General features: G+C 34.3%; 2 protein-coding genes across 2 annotated transcripts; one reads left to right on the top strand and one right to left on the bottom strand.

Moving 5' to 3' along the window:
- The first annotated feature begins 456 nt into the window (after positions 1–456).
- LOC128993839 (calreticulin-like) lies at positions 457–14,952 on the top strand. The gene is made up of 8 exons (XM_054417887.1): positions 457–636; positions 5,670–5,774; positions 6,606–6,809; positions 8,031–8,182; positions 8,820–9,128; positions 9,706–9,900; positions 11,123–11,269; positions 14,350–14,952. The coding sequence occupies exons 1-8, from the start codon at positions 555–557 to the stop codon at positions 14,377–14,379; spliced, it is 1,224 nt and encodes a 407-aa protein (XP_054273862.1). The 5' UTR covers positions 457–554; the 3' UTR covers positions 14,380–14,952.
- Positions 14,953–18,903: 3,951 nt separating this feature from the next.
- LOC128995757 (zinc finger protein 665-like) lies at positions 18,904–24,795 on the bottom strand. The gene is made up of 3 exons (XM_054420775.1): positions 24,347–24,795; positions 21,822–21,891; positions 18,904–20,496 (listed from the first exon to the last, which is right to left on the bottom strand). Exon 3 carries the CDS (start codon positions 20,191–20,193, stop codon positions 18,904–18,906), a length of 1,290 nt encoding a protein of 429 aa, XP_054276750.1. The 5' UTR covers positions 20,194–20,496; positions 21,822–21,891; positions 24,347–24,795.
- Positions 24,796–26,048: the final 1,253 nt, after the last annotated feature.

Genomic DNA, 26,048 nt, shown 5'->3' with positions numbered 1-26,048 from the left:
GTTTACGATCATTAAAATTATTATGACAAAATATTACGATGTAAATTAATTACTAAAATACATATCCTCTAACACTACATCAAAATTTTCAAATTATTTATACTTATTCAAAACTTACTTTAGCGTTACCAGACATGAGACGGAAGCATCCATGAAAAACACAGCGAAACAAATGAAAGATTTTACAAATGGATAAGAAAAGAAGTTCACAGTAGTGGCAGTTTTCTATTGTAGTGCCGAGCTGATCGTTAGAATACAATTATTCAGTATTTTGGAAGTTTCGCTCAAATGTGACATTTTTTTTAACCAGTGAGACATTAATATATGTTCTGACTTCATATTACTTAGTATGTAGAGTAATAATAAAACACCTCTTTGTTCAAACGCTTCCCGAGCGTGGTGGGCTTCTATTGGTCAGATATTCTGACGAATAGGAGCATTCCATCTGTCTGCCTCAGTTGTCGTTGCAGCAGTAGTTTTCTCTCTTGTCGATTTATCATTAACCGATTGTCGTTTGAGAAGGTTGTATGAATTAGGATTTTAAAGAAATAAAAATGTACTTTTACGCGTTGTTAGGTTTTCTAGCTGTATCCCAGATCAGTGCTGAAGTGCATTTCGAAGAAAACTTCAACGACAGTAAGTACTGTTTTATTCTAAAGAAATTTGTAACTGAGCCGGTTTCGTTGGCTGGGAATCTTGTCGGCATTTATTTATTATTAATCTACTGTCGGGAATATCTGTCTACAGAGCCAAACGCATAGTATATTATTAGTTTTTTGTAGTAGTATTATTAAATAATAGGCTATTGATAACATAAGCTGGTCAAATTATTGTTTTCTATGAGGATGTTCTAAAGAAATTCTGGGACCTAAAAGTCCAGAAGAGAGGACCATGTTGTATTAGTTAACAAAAACCTGCCTCGTTGGGACAACTAAATCATCCTTTCCTAACTATCTGCATTTTAAATTTATAACCTACTGACCTGAATTAACATAACTTAAATGTGTTGGAATGCTGTAACTTTTGCAGAGAGTTTTCCAAGAGTAGATCATCATCATGCAAGCATTTTTGAAATAGTAATTTGAAGTGTTTTTAATCAGGATGTTAATTTTACAAAACACAGAGGATACACGTCCGGTAACCAGACGTGGATTAGGCGTCCGGTAGTGACGTCGCCGGGTTGTGGGGTCCCAGAACGCCAGTACCACAACGATGCAATGTTTGGCCAGCGTTGTTCGTGGTGTAGTGGATAGAGTGCTCGGCTAATATCCAAGAGGTCCCTGGTTCGAAACCCATTGGTTTCTTTAACTTTTTGTCACAGATTTTGCTTTGAATGTAATTTTTTCTTAACTGTACATCTTTTGTTAGAATTTTTGGCATTTATAATTTTATGTTATGAAGAGAATTGAACCTTCATTTGATTTTTTTCATTATCAGCAAGTTTGGTTGGTTAGGTTAGGTTATGACAGTAACTGCCGGACGCCTAATCCACGTCCTGTTACCGGACGCGTATCCTCTGCGTTTACAAAAACAGTCTGCAGGTGACATAAACTAACAACTCGATACATTATAACCTAAACTTTACCTTCCTAATCTAACCTAACTTCAAAACACTTAATGCAGTCACCAATTCGCATAAAGCACGACCTACCACCCTGACATGCCTAAATAAGAACTACGAGTAATTAGTCCATATTATTCCATCTATATCTCCATAATGTGACGAAATTCCTATTGTAGAAAACATTATTGACTATAGAATCACTTGATATGTTTCTACAACGATGTTATTATCTTTAGTCAACGATGTTATTCTCAATCTTCTCATCAACCATGTTACTCTCTTCACTTAACCTGAACTTGTGATGGCGACGGTGTAGCAGAATAGCACTACGCAACACTGAATGAGTAGGCTATTTTTGTTTTGTATTTTATTTGTAGTGAAGTAAAATGACGTCACTAGTATAGGCATATATTGGCAATATATGCCAATATATGACATTGTCAAGATTATTACTAACTTAACCTAATGTACAACAATATGTCTTATGCATAAAAAATGTTTGTAAACAAGTTGGCAAAATTTGTTAAACGATGACAGAAAAAAAAATTAGTTTCTATGTCATACTAAATAGAGTCATATTGATTGGTTAGTTTCATTGAGGTAATCATTAACACTGTAATACGTTTGCTCTAATCAGAAAATCAGCAAGGCTGCTTTTAAAAGATTTATTATTAATTAAATTTTTTAGAGTTGAGGGTAGTTTATTAAAAAGTTTTTTTCCCATGTATTTAGGTGTTTTTTCTACAAGCTTCAGTCGGTGTCTCGGATATTGGAAATTATTTTTAAATCTAGTGTTATAGCCTATATGTGGTCAAAGTTTTCGCTAATGTAGTCATCAAAATTTGAATGCACCGCTAACAATGTTTTATAAATAATCAAATTTAGAATAGTCATAATATTCAATTCTTTAAAAACTGTTTTGCATGAAGATTTCCATGGTAAAAAAGTCATAATTCTTATAAACTTTTTTTTATTTTAAAAACTTTTTTCAATTTCAGAGGCGAACCCCCAAAATTCAATTTCATACTGTACTATTGAATAAAAGTAAGCATAATAGAGCATGACAGAAGTTTTCATGTCTAGGCCTATAGAATTTCTTAAGCATAACATTTGAAAACAGGCTGAATTTAATTTTCCAATTAGGCCTACCGACTGAATGCACTTACTCCAGGTCAAGTGCTTATCAATATATAGCCCTAAAAATTTTCTTAACCCCATAAACCTCGTTCCATGGTCCGTTAACGAAGGTTTGAGAACTTGTTCGAATAAACGTAGGATTCCTTGTTTTTGCAAAATTTAGTGTATAGGCTTACTAATATTCATCAGAGTTCATAGCCTTAATATACAGGGTTAGGCAAAAGTCTGTAACCCCCCAAGTAACTTTTTAACTCGTTGCAGTAGGAAAACCAAACTCGGCACATATTTACATCATATGAAAATTGCACTTTTTCATCAAAGCTACAACTTTGTCCCAGCCTCCAAAAAAAGTTACCTGGGGGGTTCAGACTTTTGCCTAACTCTGTATATAAACTTAGCCTATATATTAGTATATTAGTGCCTTTACAGATACTTATCGTATCTGACCCATTTCCAAAGTAAAATCATGCGGTCAAAATGTAACATTTTCTTATTTCCCATAAATAATAGCACAAGACTAAAAAAAAATCTTTTCTATAGCCAATGTGTTATGCCTTTTTATGTAGGCAATAAAATTTGAAACATAATGTTTATATAATGATTTTTGCTTTAAAAATTGCAGGCCCATTTGATCACCACAACTTACTTTTCAAATTTCACTCAGAACATTTTAGTTTTTTTAGTTCTCAGAACTTCAAACAAACTAAAAAATGCAATGTGTCAAATCCAATTTATTTTTGCATATTCAGATTCGCCTTGATGTCGCAAATAAAACGAGTAGGCCTATGCATCGATATGTTCCAAACATTATTAGACTTAGGCCTATATGATTAAAAAAGAAAATGTCTGCAAAACTGGCGATTTGGCTGGCAGGGTGTCTACTAGTCGGGAATTCCGGGAAAATCGGGAAAAAGTCGGGGATTTTGAATGGTCGGGAAAAGTCGGGAAAAAGTAACGAATTTCGGCCGAAGGTCGGGAATAATCTAACCTTTCAAAATTAGAGATGAACGGGTCCCAAAACTTTTAAAAAACTTTCTGGATCTTATATTCCTGATTCATACATTATTGAGTCAGTATTCATATACATTATTGAATCCGTATCCATATACGTTATTGAATCAGTATCCATAAATACGTTTTTGAATCAGTATCCATAATTTATTGAATCAGTATCTATATACGGTAGGCCTATTGAATCAGTATCCATAAATATGTTTTTGAATCAGTATCCATAATTTATTGAATCAGTATCCATATACGTTTTTGATTCAGTAGCCAAACATTATTGAGTCATTATCTATATACGTTTTAGAAGCAGTATCCATATAAGTTATTGAATCTGTACCTATCCATAAATACGTTTTTGAATCAGTATCCATAATTTATTGAATCAGTATCTATATACGGTATTGAATCAGTATCCATATACGTTTTTGAATCAGTATCCATACATTAATGAGTCTGTATCTATATACGTTTTTGAATCAGTATCCAAATATGTTTTTGAATCAGTATCCATACGATATTGAATCAGTATCCAAATACGTTATTGAATCAGTATATACGTAGTTGACCCTGTTACATTGATAATGTTACTTCGACTATCAGTATCCATATACTTATTGACACTATTCAAATTATTGACATTAATTTATATAAGCTATTTACTGAGACATTGCTTAGCCATACAAGAAATTATGTATACCTTGTAGCTCTGATTCTATCCTCTTATTTTATCAATGTAAACCAATTGAAAGATTCAGTATAAATCTTGCAAAGGTTTTTATTTGTTTACACCAAAACATATCTTTATATTTATAAAATCAATAAAATAAAATAAGTAACATGCTGAACAACATGATGCTGCAAGTGAAAATTATGAAATAGGCAAGAAGCTCACTGATATTTCCAGAAATACTGTTTCTTCTAATGCATGATTGAAAACAAATATTTCATTCCATTGACAAGTATGAATAGAAAAATGCCGTGTTGCTTCGAATCGAGTTACATTAAAATTTGTTGCTGCTTCACACACCCCAACATTTGAAATGGGATTTTCTCGGCACGTGATTTGTTTCGATCGTCAGTGATTTCGCTGCATCGCGAGTGACAACATATCTTGACGAAGGTACCGTGACCGCGAGACGGAAAAAGGTGTAGTATCATGGAGAACATGGAGTTTTTGGTCGTGATTTAAATAGAAATGGTAATGAAAAGTAGGGAAATAGTCGGGAATTCCATTTGAGAAATCTAGTAGACACCCTGCTTGGCCAATACGGAAACAACCTACCTGTGGCTACTCGGAGGGTTAAATATCCAGAAAGACACCCGCAATTGCCTTGTAGTTTCTTTAGCCATAATTTATTAAAAGTTCAATGAACAAGATCAGCTGGGTCTAACTTGTTATCCACTTAAAAGATTTTGACTTTCTTCTGGATTTGATGGTAACGTTTTGATTTCTAGGCCAGCAAACTATCCACTCAGCTATCCAACTGTTTTAAAAGCTAGCTTCTGTTGCAGTATTTAAGCAATGAATACAAACCCTATAAGAAGTGCGCCTTTGTAAAATATTCAGTCTGGGTATATTTTAATTTTGGACTGTTCCCACCCCGGCCCCCCCCCCCCCCAGATGACACCCCTGTCCCACGGCGACTGCTAGGTAAACTATCATGAGCACGCGGCCAAGTCAGCTGACAGAGTGAGAGAGAGTGAGACAATAACTTGCTTAGAGAGAGGGGGGAGAGGGAGGGCAGAGCAGTGCAGCTGCCGCGCAAAGCTCATTTTGGCAGCCAAATTCCAGTCTGACTATTCTCCATATCCATTTTGCTTCTGAAAGGGTTTGTATTCATTGATTTAAGTAAACTACACAAAAGTTGTTTAGCTGTGTACAAAAGCTGTTGATAAGAAAGTTGTTTTAAGTCAAGATTAGATAGGATTTACTTACTCTAACACATTTTTTTATTTCCAGAATCGTGGGAAGATAACTGGGTATACTCTGAACATCCAGGCAAAGAGTTTGGGAAGTTTGTATGGTCATCTGGCAAGTTCTACAATGACCCAGAAAAAGACAAAGGTGAGACTGAGTACTGATTTTTTAATCCTCTTTTGTCCTATTTGATTCCAACAATTATTTTAATGTGAGTTCGGATACTATGCTTAGGCCTATTACTAGAAGCAGTAAAATTCTCCTCTGTAATTGGCTATAGGACTGTAGAATGTTCATGTTATGCATTCTTTCTTCGTACTTTAAATTTAGACCTACTCTCATAATCAATTTGACACACTTTATATGAATATTATTGCTGTTGCTATTGGCAAGGAATTGAAGGTGTTAAATTAATTGTGGGTTAAGATTTTTGAGGAATAATTACTGTAACTTGAAATTTCTTCTGTAACTTTATAATATCAGTTGATCTGCATTTTCATTGCATCCTAGATAATGACTTGCTTTAAATATTACCATGTAACAAAGTTATGGGTGACAAATTAATAGGTTATCTTATAGACTAGACCTATGATATCAAGTATTCAAATAAAAATAAAAAATAATAATACTTAATCTTCATTCATTGGCTCTAGAACTAACAGTGCAACATGATTAACACGATAAAGAACTGATGATCAAAAATAGTAGAGCAATCCTTTTTATCTACCAATAGTAGCCTTGGTGCAAAACTGAGTTCTGATTTCACCTTATAACAAATGACACAATCCATTGGATTGAAATTCAGTTGAACCTATGTGATTTGCAAGAAAAAACTACCAGTTAATAAACTAACCAGTCTATAGTAACAACAATTAAATTAATTATTTCTGTTTCTGTGAATGTTCGCCTAGCTTTAGACTTTAATTTTAAATAACTTTCTCATACAAACATTTCATCTTCTAATCAATTGTCCTGTAGGTATTCAAACGTCCCAGGACGCGAGGTTTTACGCTCTTTCAAAAAAGTTCCCACCCTTTAGCAATAAGGACAAACCCCTGGTGATCCAGTTTACCGTGAAGCATGAGCAGAACATTGACTGCGGCGGTGGATACGTCAAAGTGTTTGATTGCTCGTTAGACCAGAAAGACATGCACGGAGAAACTCCGTACGAAATCATGTTTGGTAAGTAGGACCTACTAAATAACAAATATTAGTCAATAGACCTATCTATGTCATTTTATATCATTGTAGCATAAAATTTAGGATTTTCCAAGCTAATAGGCCTTATTAAAGAAAGACCTAACGGCAATGGCCGCATAGCATTTTGTACATCAGTTTCCTACAGCCTCGATGGCAAAAGGTAAAAGGAGAGAGGAAGGTGGTGACAAATAAAATTTACTCTAGAAACCAGCAACTGTTGCTAGTCACTAAGTGTACCATTGAATGTATCCTTTGCATCTTTCTTCTCTGTGATAAAGCTGTTGCGTTAACGCTCTTTGTCAAAATAAAATTGTTAAAATAAATGTAGACCTACACACATAGTTTGTGTAAATAGAATAACAACATTTTATACCACACCATTTGGATAAAATTTTTTTAATAAATTCTCATACAAAATCTTTATATAATCTTAGTACCTATCTATACATAGCATCGAGTACCTGAATATATGGATGCCCTTATGCATAAGGGAACAACGCGCCAAATTATAAAAAAATGAGCTGGTGCTGCCATCTTGAAGAACAGACCAGAATCAATACCCAGAAAAAATCCCATAGATGTATGACTTTTGACTAAATTAAAAAAACAATTTCTCTATGTGGGATCGTATTTTGCACTACGGAACCAAGTGCCAACAATTTTCATCATCCATCATATTAAAAACGGCCTATAATATTCCTTTCTCTATGTGGGATAATCGTATTTTGCACTAGAGAACCATATGTCAAAATTCTATTCAATACAATTAGTGAACCCGACCTAAAATAACCAATAATTTCTATTATGCATAAAGGAACCAAGGAACCATGGGCCATTAGGGCTATATCATTGTATGTAACTATTGTAACATTAACAAATAAGCGTAAAAGAACCAAGCACCATTTTTCCTTATATCAGCATAAAAAAATAAATAAATAATAATAAATGGTTCTCTTGATAAATAATTACATTTTTCACCACTACAAACATCTAAACAACTTTTGAAGGGTTTGAGTTTTTTTAATAATTTAGGACCCACATTAAACTTTGACTCTTAATCTCTTATTTTCACATATGTGTCGCTTGGTTCCTTTATGGGTAAAGGCATCCATATAGAACCATCAAAGTTAATAAACAACCTTCAACTTATTGTATTAAATGTATCGTACTTGCAATTCGCTTAAACAATACCTAATCTTGTAGGACCTGACATTTGCGGCCCTGGCTCCAAGAAAGTTCATGTCATCTTCAGCTACAAGGGCGAGAATCTCCTGATTAACAAAGACATCAGGTGTAAAGACGATGTCTACTCTCATTTGTACACCCTCATCGTTAAACCAGACAACACATACGAGGTTGGTTCGGTTTTATTAGTCATTTTAACCCCTGGTTATAACTAGTTATACTGTAAAAATGTGTTTTTAGAATAGCCTACCACTGTTGAACGTGTCAAACAGTTAGACTATATTTTGTTTCTACAAACTAAGAAAAAAATGGACACATTTCAAACAAAACATAGATTTTATTTGTAGGTTTTGTGGCTGAAGTCATTAGGATTCTTATTAGTTTTTGGCGTAAACTGTGCCGCCAGTTGCAGATTAATGTTGGACGTCAGTCTCGGTCTAGCAATTGAGGTGCCTTTTCAAAGTAATGGTGAAACGTATGGCAGCAATCTCAAAAAGACGATGTCACTTAATAGAAACCTACTACAGTAAATGCTGTGCAAAGAACAAAATCAATAATCCACCAAATACAATCAGACAACAGTTTGTGACAAGAAAAAAACTTAGGTGTATTGGACAATTAACTTGGCCAAGTATGAGAGACAAGTGATGCGGTTTTGGCAAAAATATTAGTCTGTGGTCATTACAGTTGTAGAGGAGTTTGGTTAGATATGAACTATTAATATTCATGACCTCTTGATTAATTATCTTTCTCGGATTGAATTTAGTTTTAGGTAGCGTTATTTAAGTTTTTTCTCCTCTTGGCCAGGTGCTCATTGACAACGAGAAAGTCGAATCGGGAGATTTGGAGGCAGACTGGAACTTCCTGCCACCCAAGAAGATCAAGGACCCCTCGGCCAAGAAGCCTGATGACTGGGAAGACAAGGCCACCATCGACGACCCTGAGGACAAGAAACCCGAGGACTGGGACAAGCCAGAGCATATTCCTGACCCAGACGCCACCAAGCCTGAGGACTGGGACGACGAGATGGACGGAGAATGGGAGGCACCGATGATTGACAACCCTGACTACAAGGGACCCTGGACACCCAAGCAGATCGACAACCCCAACTACAAGGTAGGCCAATTTCATTTTCTTAAATTTTTAGTGTTTAACATATTCTTTAAGCCTTTATGCCTGCCACATGAATGAGTTCATGTTATAACACATATCAAACCACCTCCTTGTTTATAACACATATCAAACCAAGCAAGGTGTGAACCGGTATTTGCAAAATGAACTAAACTAATAAATTTGACATGACGGCACCGGACACAAACCCTCAGGCTACTTTGGTTCGACAGTCCGTTGCCCTACCGACTGACCCAAATACTCACCTTGTACATTGGTGTCTTGATAAGTTTATCATCCACAATTAGTTGTTTTTAGTGAATATCTACTAAATAACAATCAATCAACTAGTACAATTTGTATAACATTTCTTCAAATTGGTTATACCTAAAAAAGAGCTTATAGCAATAGTGATAAGCAAACTTCTTGTGATCTTTAAGTTCATTCATTGCTCTTGTAAAAATATTTATTTCTTGCAGTGTTAAAGTTTCATTTCATATCCTTGTTCACCCCTCAGATTGCTTTTTTATCCTAGAAATTGTATACTAGTAGTAAACCTACTAAAGGTTCTTTTTCCAAACAGGGTCCCTGGATCCACCCCGAGATTGACAACCCCGACTACAAACCTGACTCAGAGCTGTACCTGAGGAAGGAACTTTGCGCTATCGGCTTCGACCTGTGGCAAGTCAAGTCCGGCACGATATTTAACAATGTCCTCATTACCGACGACCCGGACTATGCTAAGAAGATTGGTGACGAAATCTGGAAGCCAAGACTTGTAAGTTTGAATGTTAATTGGATTTTGTAGAATATCTCGTACATAGGGTTCAGCTGGGTGAATATGTCCTGTAGCTAGAATGCAATTATCACTCACAGAGAACCTTACCATGAGTATCGCAATGCTGTCAGCTAATTTCAACACATATGAATAATGATTGTTGTTTGAAATTAATTTTAAGGTGTTAATGTACGCTTAAATAATATAATGTTAAAGTAGCTGTGAATTTGATAAGAAAAGGTACTGGGGATAATTATTCTTGTCATTATGATTTGTGTTCTTTAAAGTCAAAATTTTATGAGACTAGTACCGCAGAATAATAGACTAAGAATACAAATATAAACTCAACTTGTAATGCAATGTAATTCTGACTTTTGACTTTTCAAGTAAAAAAAGCAAATATATAATATTTTTTAAAATTTCATTAGTCTTTCAACACAGCCTAAATGATGAAACATGGTTCTCAAAAGCGCTTGTGAAATAAAAAAAAAAACATTATATATATTGGCCTTTTGTACTTTAAAAGTTAAAATTAAATTACATTATTTTTGTCAATGTCTCCAATATACCTAATGGATAACTATTATCATAGACTAAGCAACACAAGTAGACTCCTCATCCCATTGTAAATTTTGAAGCTTGTTTTTTGCGTCTAGTTCATGTACGTCCACACTAATCGCTAGTGTAGACAACATTTTGTTTCTATTATTTTAGGGTTATTTTCATGATTTGTGCTTTACTATTTGGTTATATAACTAGGAGACCAGTTATTGTTTATGATTATATCGTTTTATTAGGTTAAACGAGGTTTAAATGACTGCAATAACAAGAAACAAATTGTAAACAAAACATAACCTCTATAGTTGGACGTACAGAACTAACAATAAAATTGGCTTCAGCTGTTCCATTAGGATGACTAATCTACTAAGGGAGTATGTTTTATCTATGCTATTATCATGATATAATTCATAAAAGTGCACCGACACAACAGTTAAATTTAAATTATTAACGGTAGTTTGATTTCAAAAATTCACTCTCCCAAATGCCAATTTCTCCTGTGATTGTCGCAGCGAAATCGAGAACATCCTACCATGATCATGCAGTTATCAAGGGCAAATTGCAAAAAATGCAATTGCGAAAACTTTTTGAATGCAAATGTAAATGAACTGGAAAATATTTCTTTGGATAAAATTAAAGATCTCACAAATGAATTGTTTTCTAGGAAGGAGAAGAGAAGATGAAGAAGCAGCAGGACGAAGAGGAGAGAAAACAAGCTGAAGAAGAGAAGAAGTCAGTTACACCTGAAGAGGACGACGATGACGATGAAGATGAGGACGAAGACGCAGCGGACAAACCAGAGACGGGAGAGGTGAGAGACAAACACAACTAAGTTTTAATTCATCCTAGGTTAAATCATTGATTGGATCGATTCTATAACAACAAAAAAACACACATTTAGCAGGGTATCCACATTCTGGAAAGACAAGGATAGCCATAAGACATATTTCTGGCCATTGAAAGTCATGGAAATTCATGGAAATAGGCAAAAGGTCATGGAAATCCCCAATGATGGATGAATTTCAGGGGACGTTTCAATGCTCTAGTTGGCCTTAACCCAACTATTGTAGCATTTTTCTGAATTTTCCACAAATGTACACGACAATTTATACAGTTGTATTAGTTTATGGGTTTTGAGTTTGTATTAGTTCATTGTTGTACCTATTGTACTCCATTTTTATCTGCCAATTCATATTTCAGCATTTTCTGTGAAATAACTTGTTTAGGCAGTATTATTCGTGTGTGTATGTTGTATTAAAATTTTTGAGTTACATGAGTGATGGAAATCAATGGTTAATGGTCATGGAAATTAATGACAAAATTTCTGTGTACACACTGTTTAATAAAGAATGTTTTTATATTGCAAAGAGTGACGTTAATTTGGCTACTGATGTAGAGTTATATAAGACTAGGAGAAACCCGTCGAAATCGACGGTTAGGGGCCTTTTCGTGTATATTGACGTGCAGCTTCATTGGCAAACAAATAATGCAAATGACATAGCAAAGTGGCATTTCCAAAAAGCAAAGAATACTGTAAATTGGTTGTTACGTTTGTAGTTACGTGTGTAAATATTGACGTTTAAATGCATTGTTAATCAACGTGCGTATCTTATAAAGGATGATGTGATCTGGTTTAAAAGGAATATGACCTTTCTGTCATGACAGTAGCTGCTTAAATAGTATTTACTCTTTGTGCCATTTTTTCAGCCAAAATGTCATGTTATTTTCAATAATTACCAACCTAGTAAGCCACGGTCCGTAATATAGGCCACTGCAAATAATTTGACAAAGATATGTACCGGTACCATTCTAGGCAAGGTGAGCAAGGTGTTTGGATGTTATTAGACACGATAAGAGCTCAATGAACTTCTTCTACAGATAATTAATCTGTTGGGGAAATATAAGCCGAATTATAAATGCGAGTTGGGGCATTTTGTAACTGTATAAGTAAGTTACATAGTATTTTTAGGCTGCTGCTCAGTCCACATAAGAATATATTTTTTAGAGATAAATTAAATGGTTTTTGTTGCTGAGTAGCGATAGTTAACATGCGTAACCCTCTTCGTTAGTTTAATAACATTCAAAGGCTCTCTTAAAGTTGAAGTTCTTATTTGTATACATCCTTTATTATGTTTTTACTAAGCGGAATGAATACATCGAAGTAACCTCTCTGAAAGGTATGCAGTAAATCGCAGTTTTCCAGCTTAATGACTTTTTAAGTCATGCACATGTTTCTACATAAATATTGTAAAATGTTTAATCCAGTTGCTGTACCTAAACTAATATTAATTTAACAAAATATGGACACGGCTCATATGAACAACGTGCCCTTCTGTATTATTTTGTATTGCATTACACAAATACACAATCAAAGACTTTTCCAATTATTGAAAACATCTATGACAATAATCTCATGAACCTATGATGATCTGCCTGGAATAATATGATTAAATATAGGCAAAAGTAGTAATAAAGGCAGACACCAACCCGTACAATAGATATAAGATAGTTAAATAAGAAATAATTGCAAGAGTTACTATACAATTATTGTTAACTGATTTCGTAATGGAACGTTATGTTGCAAAAACATGGCTTGATACAAAAGAAAATCTATTTTAAAATCAGTAAATAACATTGCAAATACTTCTTTTGGACAATTCAATAACTTCCAATAAACGTGTGTTGGTTAAAATAAAATTTAAGAATTAACAGCTGTTTAATTCAAAAGTATTATCAACATGATCAAAATGTAAACAAACCTGTGGAGGGATCTTTAAGGGCTTTTGGGGCAGAGCCCTAACGGGATTCACTTCGTTTTTCTTTTGATAACTCATCTAGAGACCAAGACCTTTCTTTGGACACCATTACCAAGTTCCTACGCCCAGCCGTTCTCTCAAATTAGTGGAGACAAATTTCCAATTAATTATTTGGATTCCCCCATGTTAATCTTATGGGAGAAAACCCAACTTTGATGGATGATTATGCCCAAACTAATAAAGATTTCAAAAAACGAAAAACACTTTGCAAAACTACAGATCAGGTCCATTATTTTGACGTTTTAACCATTAAAATCGGTCCAAAAATGAGGGAGGAGTTCTGTTCACAAAAATCGGCTTAGCGTATTATATATATAGATTAGATTAGGTCATGCTCAAATGTATTTGACTAATTTTATTAGTCTATTGTAGTATAGGATGGGTCTCCCCTAATAGTACAGCTACTTTTTTTCCAATTTGCAAAAACGGCGACCACTGCAAAATTGATTTGGTCTACCCAATTATTTTTGAATTTGAAGTTACAAATTGTAAAGCTTTGAAGAAAAAAAAAACTAAATTGTGTTGTCACCAATTATTGGTGACAACACAATTTAGTTTTTTTTTCTTAAGTCGTATTATAAACGAATAGAATTTTTTTCTAACTTAAATAACCTTCAAGGATTTACATTAGGTAACATACTTTCTCTTCCTACAAGGCATTGAATAGGATCTAAGATAATTGGCACTAACATAACCCATCCATATTTCTTGATCTTCTCGTTCTTTCACTGTTTCTCCTATTCCCTCTAACACTGCATTCACTTGGTTCTGCTAAATTTTCCATGCTTTTCCTCTTGGTCTTCTTCCTTCAGTATTCCACATTTACTATATTTGATTATATGGATTGAACATGTTTTGAGTCAAACATCAACATAAAAAAATTTAGTCAAACTGAATATGAAGTTAGCTAGGCTAATTAAATTTGGGTAATTGGTGTATTACTTTTAACTTAAACTAAATCATTTTCTTTTGTTTGTCAGGAGGAATAGTTTTTTTCTCATACAAAAATTTTTCCTTCAAAAATGTATATGTGCTATTTTAACTTCAACTGACGCAAGTGTGTTTTGTTTTGCAGGAAAACGATGTTGATCACGATGAACTATAAGACTTGATGCCGTTGCACAGTGATAACCTTCAAAGACTACAAGACATTGTCTATAATGTGTGTTGTGTGAACAAGTGAACTGAGTAGACTGCCTTTTATACTGATTACTTATAAGGAAAACTCACCTAAAATATTTGTTAGTTTACTACAGAGTTCAGATTTTTGTAATTAGTTGTTTTCGTTCCCTGACAGTATCTATTTGTAAATAAAGCTAGGCTTACTTCAAAACGTTCGGTCTTGGACTTGTATCGTACAAAATTTTGTATATGTTGCATTTACCACGTGTTTTGTTGAGAGTGAGAACTATGTTAGATATTATTTATTGAAATCTTTTAAAAAGAAACCATTGAACGTGTCATACTCCGAGTATTCAGCTAGTGTGATTCGACTTTGAATGTTTCGCATAAGGTTTAGTGGGTGATATGAACAAATTATCACAACAAAGTATTGTAAAATATATCCTTCGCATACTTTTTGTTTGTGAAGTCTCCACTTTTTGTAATGTAACATAAGTATTGTTTTAAATGCGCAATAGATGTTTTATTTGTTATAAAAATATAACCTTAAAACATTCTTGGTTTTTGTTTCCTGTATTTTTGACTGAAAATGTTAAGGTATTGTATTTAACATCTTATCAGGAGCTTTAAACTACTCTCTTTGGAACAACCTACATAATGATTTTAACCAAAAATACTATTCCTTCGATTTATAATTACTAGTTGTTATTCTGCCCATGCCTCGCCACAGGTAGAGAACGCAGAGAAGATATGATGATTCTTCACTGCCTTGTCCAGTGCAATCTGCTGGATGATTAAAAGCACTTGTTTTTGTAAATTAATCAATTAATGAATTCAAAGGTTTGTACACTATACCACATTTTAACCCTGCATCTGGCAGCTACGAATCTCTATACTGACAGGCCATTTTTTTACCATACAAAAGTATATATACTATTATGTATTTTCTTTTTTAGGACAATAAAATTTAAACCATTGAAAAATACCAGATAGCTTATTACCTATATGCAAAATTCGCTAAAACAATTTGTAGAACTGTTTAGTTGAAAGAAAAAAAATGGAACTCAAAACATTTGTCCAGATTAGAGGCTTGGGTAAAATACAAAAGATTTTTTATTAGAAATCCAAGATATACATCACTTATTAAAAATGGTTCTTTACATGAAAAAAGTCACACCATGCTTAATACACAGTTGTGTCATTCTATGTTTTTATTCTCAACTTTCAATATATTTTTACATCACGGTAACTAAACAAACTTTATATCAAAATATATTAAATGCTAGAATCTCCTGTGTAAAATAATATATAGCAATATATAATACAGGGTGGCCCAAAAAACGGACAATTTAAAAATTTGATTACTACTCAGCTGTTTTAAAGGCTACAGAGTTCATTGGTATGGCAAGTGAATGTTTATTTGATGCCATTAGTGCAGTGTTTCCCAACCTTTATCCGTTCAGGGCACACTAACTAGAACAAGTTTGTAGTCACGGCACACTTGTCTACAAAATATCGTTGGTTAAAATTACATTTAGTAAGTGCATAAAAAACTCTTTTTTTTCAATTAATTTATCAATCAATTCTTACTCCGTAAAACCTATTTTTTACTATTAAAATATATATATATACAGTAGACTCAATCTTATCCGGACTCCTCGGGACCGAGGCCAGTCCGGATAACGGGTTTTCCGGTTAAACCGACGTCCCCTGAAACTCGTTAAAAAGGACTGTTTACTGTGATATTCGACTTATATTTATGAGAGCATTGTATTTAGACACGACACGTGATCACTGGTCTCAAATCTTTCCCACAAGATCAGTCGTTTTAGTACTGCCCACTTCCTGCCGATCTAGTCCGGTTAAATCAATGTGCTGAAAAAGTTGTCCGGTTAAAGAGATGTCATTTCCGCCGAGTGTAGTCCGGTTAAACCGATGTCCGGTTAAAAGGTGTCCGGATAAGAGGGAGTCTACTGTATATATAAGGCAGTGTTTCCCAACCAGTGTGCCGTGGCACACTAAAGTCACCCTACTATATGAGTTTGAGGCTTTACAATAGTCTACCAAATAAATTCAAAAATATTAGCTGCATAACTAAATTCAAAAATAACCTTAAACTGTATTTAATAGAAAAAACCTTCTATTCTGTATCTGAATTTCTGGATGACAATAATATTGGTGCACACTTTGGGCAATAAATCAGTTTATAGTTAATTTTACTTTAATACTATTTTAATTTATGGAATGTTTTCTTTGTTTTATATTATGCATATTTGACAATGTCACCTGTTCCTCTAGGTGCGCTAGAAACTTGGAATGTATTCTTGTGTATGTGACAATAAAGTAATATATTATATTTAATTCATGCAGATTATAAATGAAAACGATTTTCCACATGAAATGCACATGTAAGGTTTATCTCCTGTCTGATCCAGTCAGAAAATGTCTCTTCAAACAACTATAACAGGCAAAGTGGTTTCCACATAAAATGCACTTATAATGTATCTCTCTTGTATGAACACTTGCAATATATGAGTTTATATCTAGTTGGACTTTTATGTAGTGCACTATGATCTCTCTGTATGAACAGTTCGCGCATGTCTCCTCCAAAAAACAATAATCAACTTAAAGAATGTTTTACATAAAGTGCACTTTTACTCTTGTATGAATAAATGAATGTCTCTTTATGTTGTCATTGGTTTTAAAGAATTTTTTGCACTTATAAGGTCTCTCTCCTGTATGAACACTTGCAATATGTCTCTCGCTGTTAGAAGTAAAGGATTTTCCGCATGTAGTGCACATAATAGGTCTCAAAAGTGAAAAAATTGGACATACAATGTTTGTGCATATAACCATCGATATGTATTTTCATATAGCGGTAACAAACAAAGGATTTTCCACATGTAGTGCACTTATAAGGTGTCTCTCCTGTATGAACACTTGCAATGTCTTTTCATATTACTGTTTAAAGCAAAGGATTTTCCACATGTAGTGCACTTATAAGGTGTCTCTCCTGTATGAACACTTGCAATGTCTTTTCATATTACTGTTTAAAGCAAAGGATTTTCCACATGTAGTGCACTTATAAGGTGTCTCTCCTGTATGAACACTTGCAATATGACTCTTCATATAGGGTCAACCGGGGCTAATATGAACAAAAAAAGTAAACTTTTGACATTAACTTAAAAATGGTAAATAACAGAAGAAAAGAAAAAATAGTAGTGTATACAGCTCTTTTAGCTGAATCTATTTATTTACTAACAAAAACCATAAATGTAACCATTATTTAAAAAAAAATTAAAAACCACTGTTCACATTAGCCCCGCTAAAAGGGGCTAATGTGAACAGCCCATGGGGCTAATGTGAACACTCTTAATAACTCTGTTATTTACAACACTAGGCATATGTGGGGGCTGTTGTGAACAAGCCTAGGGTCTAGTCTACCAGTTGCAATAAGTCTCAATATTTTATCTTAAATAGTTTTTGAGATATGAAGGTATCTTTGGAGAGCCGCGGGTCGCCCTACGGTAACCCTTTTTTTTTAAACCATTTATAAATATTATACAGGGCTAATAATAAGATATAAACAAGAAAAAAATTATCTGTCAACATACCTGAGTATTTATTAAAAATTTCTTCCACATACAAATTGTTTAAAGCACTTAAAAAAACAATAGCCTAATTTAAGACAATGCAAATTGTTCGTTTAGGCAAATGACAGTTTATTGCACTTTTAGGCCTATTAGGTAAATATATAAATGTGGGCTAGGCCTATTCAACACCTTAACTGTTGTCTTTGTAAAATTAAAACTGTTTTATCACTGTAAGGCCTTCAAAGAAGTTTATTGAGGAACTTACGCCTCAAAAACTTCGACAATTTTGTCGAAGACATACTTATGTCTATCACTGGTTCCACATACATTAGGGGCTGGAAGTTTCCCCAAAATGTCAGTGGTAGAAACAATAAATATATCATCTTCTTTTTTCAGGAATGATTTTTTTTTCTCATCACAGGATTTAAATCCCATCACTTCGATCTCCCCGTCAGCCAGTGTTTTTAACACTGTAGCGACATAGCGGAAGGTGGTACTGTTCACAATAGCCCCCATTCACTGTTCACATTAGCCCCCCAACTTTGAAAGCTTATAACTTTGGCTGTTATTAATATATTTTAACTTTGGGAAAAGAAAAATAATCCCCAATTCTTATTTAACAAAATTCAGGCTTAAGATTATTCCTACAACCAATGTAAAAATTGTTATAACAAAAGTTTTCACTTTGCGCGGAAAAGTTTTTAGGGCGGAAAAAAAGTGTTTTAACAAAGTATTTTTTTAAAGTACCTAAAAGTCAAATTTGAAGTTTTCTCATTATGGACACAAAAAATACAATAATTTTCCTTTCTAATTATATTTTTTTCATGATTAAAAATCCCAGATAAATGACTTTTTAAGTCATTGTTCATATTAGCCCCAATATTTTGGTGTGTTCATATTAGCCCCGGTTGACCCTAGCTGTTAGAAGCAAAGGATTTTCCACATGTGGTGCACTTATAAGGTGACTCTCCTGTATGAACACTTGCAATATGTCTCTTCATATAGCTGTTAGAAGCAAAGGATTTTCCACATGTGGTGCACTTATAAGGTGACTCTCCTAAATGAACACTTGCAATATGACTCTTCATATAGCTGTTAGAAGCAAAGGATTTTCCACATGTAGTGCACTTATAAGGTGTCTCTCCTGTATGAACACTTGCAATATGTCTCTTCATATAGCTGTTAGAAGCAAAGGATTTTCCACATGTAGTGCACTTAAAAGGTGTCTTTCCTAAATGAACACTTGCAATATGACTCTTCATATTGCCCTTAGAAGCAAAGGATTTTCCACATGTAGTGCACTTATAAGGTGTCTCTCCTGTATGAACACTTGCAATATGTCTCTTCATATAGCTGTTAAAAGCAAAGGAGTTTCCACATGTAGTGCACTTAAAAGGTGTCTCTCCTGTATGAACACATGCAATATGTTTCTTCATATTGCTGTTAAAAGCAAAGTATTTTCCACATGTTTTGCACTTATAAGGTGTCTCTCCTGCATGAAAACTTGCAACATGTTTCTTCATATTGCCGTTAGAAGGAAAGGATTTTCCGCATGTAGTGCACTTATAAGGTTTCTCTCCTGCATGAACACTTGCAACATGTTTCTTCATATTGCCGTTAGAAGCAAAGGATTTTCCACATGTTTTGCACTTAAAAGGTCTCTCTCCTCCATGAACACTTGCAATATGTGTCTTCATACCAATTTTTAAAGCAAAGGATTTTCCACATGTAGTGCACTTATAAGGTGTCTCTCCTGTATGAACACTTGCAATATGTCTCTTAATATAGCTGTTAGAAGCAAAGGATTTTCCACATATATTGCACTTGTAAGGTGTCTCTCCTAAATGAACAATTGCAAAATGTCTCTTCATATTGCTGCTACTAGTAAAGGATTTTCCACATGTGGTACACTTAAAAGGTATTTTTCCTGTACTGGAATGAACTGTTGCAATATGCGTCTCCAAATAGCTGTTAGAAGCAAAAAATTTGCCACATGTAGTACACTTGTAAGAATTTGTCCCAAAGTGATTTAACAAATGCTTCTTTACTTGTTTGAGTTGGAAAAAGGTTTTTTCACACGACAAACATTTAAAGGGACGCTCTCCTGTGTGATATAATATATGAATCTTCATTGCAAATCGAGTTGAACGTCTTTGCTCACATATCGGACACTTGATAGGAAAAACATTAGTGTGAGTTAACATCTTGCACTTATTAACTTTGTGAATCTTAACACATAAATCTAATAACTAATCAAAGGAATTAGTATGTATTAAAATAGTAACCTTTTGTAGTACTTCTTAAGTGTACAGCAGTTATATGATAGGCTATCTCTCTCATTTAACATTGAATCTTCTGGTATTAAAATCATGCTATGCACATTATGTATTCTTCAGTATACTTGAGGGATTTTTTTATCTTCTTTTTCTGTGTTCTTCTATTGTATTATATAAATTCTTAAATCTGTATAATCTCTTGATTTAATTCCTTTTACTTTCTGTGTTAACCTAAAACAAAAATTTTCCATATAATTTAAATTCTAGTTAACAAAAGGAATTACTGAAATTTAATTTGTGTAGGGCAGTGGTTCTTAAACTATAGGTCGCATAAAGTGGTGAATTGCGGATGCTACCCAGGTAAATTGGAACACAAAGGCAATTGAAACGGCTGAAAAATAAACACAGTTGTTAATGTGGCCACTGGTGTGAACGGGGGAACTGGGAAGGTTTAGCGAAAATTATTTTGTGACAGGTTTTTGTATGTGTATGTGTCAAACAACTTTTAATTCTAACGACCTTTATGTGAAGTAATCATTCTTGTACACACATGATGATGACCTCTTAGCGGGTTGAAACTAGTTGTGGAATACAATTGGATTGCCAGAATCAGGTATTTAAACAACTATTAATATTTATTCTACTCTAAATTGTTGTACACCTCTTGGTTTTTACTTTTTCACTATGCACACCTGAATTAAAACTGAATAATCAGTAAAACATCAGTTACCAGTGTCGACACTCCTACCTAAAATATTTCCAATATTTCGTGTAGTGACCGTAGTGAATCAAGAAATAACAACGCAAACATAGTAATAAAACCTGAAGTGACTAGTCTTCGTAAGTGCTAGCAAGAGAGTGAATATTGAATAAGTTAAATTCTAGTAACCGTAAGTAGCCTACATCTTTGATAATTAATAATGAATTTATGTGTCTACGGATGAGGACCAGCTGACTCAATGTGTTATATATTTTGAAGATCTTGCTAAACAAAAACATGAAACCATCAAAACTAGAAAGACATTTATCTACAAAGCATGTGGAATATGATCATAAGTTGATTGATTTGTTATGAACAAGAAAAGAAAAATTTCAAAGTCTCAATCCGTATTTAAAGCTTGTATTTTTGGTGAACAAAACAGACAAGTAGCAGTTGCATCCTATCCTCTTTATTGATTGTCAGAGAGAATACAATATGACTTTTACAAAGATTAAATGAGAATTTATCCAACATTTTTCAAGCGTCACATTTTGAAAAATTGAAAGGGCTTATAAAATGCTAAAAAATTACACCTCTCCCATCTTTCTTGCACGATTTTGAGAGATACTAAAGTATTTTAAAATTTCATTCGTTTTTGAGTTTTTTATTGTGTAGTATTTTACGAGGTTTAATTTTAAAACTATTTCAGATATCAAGTTGACATTTTGTGTTTTACTAAGTCTCTGTGGGGTGTAGGGCCTACCAGGATATCAAATGTCATAAAAATCTGAGATGGTCAGGTAAATTGATTGTGTTGATTTGACATGGAATTACCCAAATAATATACTAATTTTACCTGTTTTTGGCTCGTAATCAACATAAAACGTAGCACCGAGATGCACTCAATAGGTATTGGAACTTGTGACCTGTAAACACAATTATGTTATAGCTTTTAAAATTATAATAGCAAAGACTTATCACAAGCCATATAGCTTTTGCCAATAGATTACAAAGCTGAATGATAGATAAAGTGACTAACACTTTTCTCTGTAAATCATGTTACAGAACTAGGCTAGCATAATAGCCTATGCTAAGTAGCAGTTTAAACTCCGACATATTATGTTACTTACAGTTGGAGTTTTAACCCTTTCAATCACTGTGTCCTATATATATGACAATACAAATAATATATGCCTATTTTTTATTTTCTTTATCAATTTTCTTTGAAATTGGTGAAACCTTGGCTTCACTTCTGCACATGTTTGACAAGCTGCCGTCATCCTTTTTACATCATCCATAGTGTAGTTTAGATTTTTAGTTCTATTCCAATCAAAAATTCAAGTGACACTCGGATGGCAGAGAGATTTGTGTAAATCATACAACTTAGCATTGTCCCAGCAAACCGCACATGCCAGAGAGAGCTTATCTGCTTTTACATTCCCCCTACCAGGTCGGTACACTATTTCATATTGATAAGGTGTTAGCTCTAGTCGCCATATTGTATGTAGCCTTTCTCTTTCTTGTTTTATAAATTGCATGTCTCCTTCAAGTAACGCCAAGATTTGTGTCTATCGGCTTACAACCTGGAGTTAAATTGCAGTATAGTTTGGGTGGTTCAACTTTGGCACAGGAGCACACCAACAAAGGAGGTTTCTCACCTCCAAACCAAGCCTGTATATTAGAGTGGAGTTTCATGACATCATGTCCGATGAGCACTTCGATACAAAGATCTTCAAGAACAGTCAACTTAAAATTGTTGTAGGCCTAATTGTGACTCAATAGATTTAGGTTGATTTTAACAAACAGGTAGACATTTTCATATTAGAAGCCGCCAGCGATACTTGTCCACTTTCTTTATACATTTTTTATTTTGTTCAACTGGACAAAATTCAAGTTGGTAAAGCTTGATGTACTCCCGGTGTCTATTAAGCAATTTGATTTTTGTTCATTCACTCTAGCTTCAACTGAAGAGTCTTTCAATACAGATGTATTATGTGTTGTTGATATTAGTGCAGCTGATATACTAGACGTCTTCCGTTTTGCTTTAAAATGTTGAGTAGGATTACTTTTACAGACTGTCACATTATGTCCTGTCTTTCGGACCACAAGTGGCTTCTCTGGCTGGACAGCGATCCCAAGAATCCCTGTCATGTCCACAAAAATAACACTTTCCATCAACATTTTCAATAGCGGACACAGTCGCTTCTTCCTATTGGTGTTGTTGGAATTCGTACTGACTAGCTTGCTTTGCCAATTCATTCATTGCACTTCAAGAGAGTGCATTCTGTACATAGATTTTGGAAAGCTCTCGAGTTGAGCTTGAGAAATCTCAAGACCTCTAGACTGTTTCACTGCTTTAACTAAGTCTAAAGTTTTATTTTCAAATAGTCTCTGACGTATGTATGAGGCTAAACCATTGATAAAAACGTCTTGAATGTGGTGATCCCTGTATTGAATTGCATTTACAGCAACAAAAACACAATCTTGGCTCAAAAGTTTCAGTTCCGACTTATATTTTTGTCCTTGTTGCTGTTTTCTAGTTATTACTAAATATCTTGTATATTTCATTCTTTTGTTTGATGTAAATTGAGTTAAGAACTCTCAAAGCGTCTTTGTAAGTTTCAGATTCCTTGATAAATCTATAAATCGAAAAAGATAAATGATTAGTTACCAGTTTCTGTTTGTCCTTGTCTTCAGCAAATTCTGTCATGGTAAGAAAATCTTTGAATGTTTGTAACCAAATGAGAGCGTCCATTCCTCTGAGGCAGTTGGAGATTCCGGGTTAATTTTCAATTTGTCTTGTCTAAGGAATTTCTCCATTATAATGTAGCACTAACTAAGTTTATCAATGAATGAAAACTTTTGACGAACTCCACTGCAAGGAATATGAAGACTACTTGACATTCTTCTGACCTGATGATGTGCTCAATTCGAAGCATGAAACAGCTGTAGTCTTACTAACTACAAAGGATCGTTTTGACAGCAACAAGGTAATTTAAACCACTAGGCCTATATAGCCTCCAGTGGGTTTCGATCCGGCTACCTCCGTATTATTAGCCCGGTGCGCTATCCAATACACCACCGAGACCTTCGGCTAATCAAAGTATTGTTGCGGTAATGGTGTTCGCTCGAGCAGTGGTGGACCAGGTGGGCGGTGGCGGTCTGTCGGCAAGGGTTAATCTAGTTCACTAACTTGCATATCGTACTAGACCAGCTTACTTCTTAAAAGATCTAGGTTAAGCAAGTCTATTACATTTGAGTAAGTTAGGCCTACATGTCCATTAAAGAATTACATTAGTAGAGTGTGAACATTTAACCCTAGCTATAACAGTTACTTAGGCCTATGTTACTAGATCCCCGAAATAAAAGTAGGGTACTTACTTAAGTAGAAGCTTGTAGAAGGCATATTTACCATACAAAAGGCTTGGTCGCTCTTCACAACTGCTGTAAAGCTGCATTTACACCGTAGGCCTAGTTAAAACATAGGAACACGTGTGTACAAATGTTTCTAAAAACCAAGAAACACTAAAATAAAATAGGCTTACTTTAGGAACAGAAACATTTTGAATATTTTGATGTTGGAAACAGTTCTTTCTACTCAAGGCCTACAATTACAACAATTTACAATATCAAATAATGGAAATTTTGACGGTTCGGATTCGGTTGACTTTGACAGCCGGCGGGGTGAGGCCAGAGGCCACTGACTGAGCTAAAATTATAACCGGAGGTAACACTGCCATGGCAGAAGTCTGTCAAAAGCGTGTCGCTGATTTTGTTAGGTTGGTAAAGCAGTGGGTTTTTTTTATCATAGCAATAACATGGCTTCTTAATAACTAGGTTGGTATAGCAGTGGGTTTTCTTATCACAGCAATAACATGGCTTCTCATAACTCCCGCCCCACACAGATATGGCGGCTGGCGACACGGACACGCATCTTTGACATTCAGTGCTACCATAGATAAAACATACTTAAAAGCTTCTTCTGATTGACTATAACGATGGTTTAGTAATTGAAAATTATTTTTGTTCATAGAATAAAATTATAAATGCCTCAAATTCTTTTTTATATTTTTTATTATGAAATTAAACCGTCATAACCTAACCTAACCAACCAAACGTGCTGACAATGAAAAAATCTAATGAAGGTTTATTAATCGAACAAATAGTTCTGTTCATAAAATAAAATTATTAATGCCTCAAATCCTATTTTATAATTTTTTTATTCTAAAATTAAACTATCATAACCTAACCAAACTAACCAGACTTGCTAATAATGAAAAATCAAATGAAGGTTTAACCGAAAAAAATATTTCTGTTCATAAAATAAAACTATAAATGGGTCAAATTCAACTTCATAATGTTTTAATTATAATATTAAACCGTCATAACCTAACCAAACCAACCAAACTTGTTGATAATGAAAAAAATCCAATACAAAAAGAAAGTGCTACGGGTGGGATTCGAACCCGAGTCCTTCGGATCATCAGCCCAGCACTCTATCCACTTCACCACCGAGGCCTATGTCAGCAACCGTATCGTCGCGGTAATGATGTTCCCTCAGCCAATCAGAAGCCTCAAAATAATACTGTAGGCAACACTAATCCTGAAATAAAAATTCAGCATTGGGCAGCTGCGTTATCGTTATAACCGTTGCTGGAAAACAACGATAATTCCCATCTCTATTACGCACAGTCAAGCAGGAGATGGAGAATCTTTAATTTACGGAGACCCTCGTAAAATGACGCATACAGCCACACAGCACAGAGTTATCTACAGGATGAATAAAAAGTCAAGACCCCCCCCTCTCTAATATTTTTCTAAGTAAATATACAGAGATATCGATCCTTTTGGTGGTCGTGCAATCTTAGCAGGAAGTTTCATTTTATGGTTTTGAAATTTAATATTTTAGTGTCTCCCCAAAAAGGGGGGTTTGGGAGGCAACTCAAATATTTTTAATGTAAACCCCCTTCAAGTGACACCTCATTTTGAAGTGTTTACACAAATTTAAAGAATGGTGAAAACTACATGTCGCTATCTCTTCTCTATCCTCAAGTGCTGTGGATAATAAATGGTAATATTTGTT

The sequence above is a fragment of the Macrosteles quadrilineatus genome, unplaced genomic scaffold (genome assembly GCF_028750875.1).
Source record: "Macrosteles quadrilineatus isolate MER2022 unplaced genomic scaffold, UCM_ALF_1.0 Scaffold_5__1_contigs__length_97177068, whole genome shotgun sequence".
Taxonomy (NCBI): Eukaryota; Metazoa; Arthropoda; class Insecta; order Hemiptera; family Cicadellidae; genus Macrosteles; species Macrosteles quadrilineatus.
The sequence above is the reverse complement of the archived record's forward strand: the minus strand, read 5'-3'. Positions and strand labels throughout refer to the sequence as shown.

What these genes read in the sequence shown, in the direction of transcription:
- LOC128993839 (XM_054417887.1), top strand. Translation starts at nt 555, where the DNA reads ATGTACTTTTACGCGTTGTTAGGTTTTCTAGCTGTATCCCAGATCAGT. An exon ending in TGACCCAGAAAAAGACAAAG is followed by an intron (nt 5,775 to 6,605) that starts GTGAGACTGAGT and finishes ATTGTCCTGTAG; the next exon opens with GTATTCAAACGTCCCAGGAC. An exon ending in AACCAGACAACACATACGAG is followed by an intron (nt 8,183 to 8,819) that starts GTTGGTTCGGTT and finishes CCTCTTGGCCAG; the next exon opens with GTGCTCATTGACAACGAGAA.
- LOC128995757 (XM_054420775.1), bottom strand. Translation starts at nt 20,193, where the DNA reads ATGTTAACTCACACTAATGTTTTTCCTATCAAGTGTCCGATATGTGAG.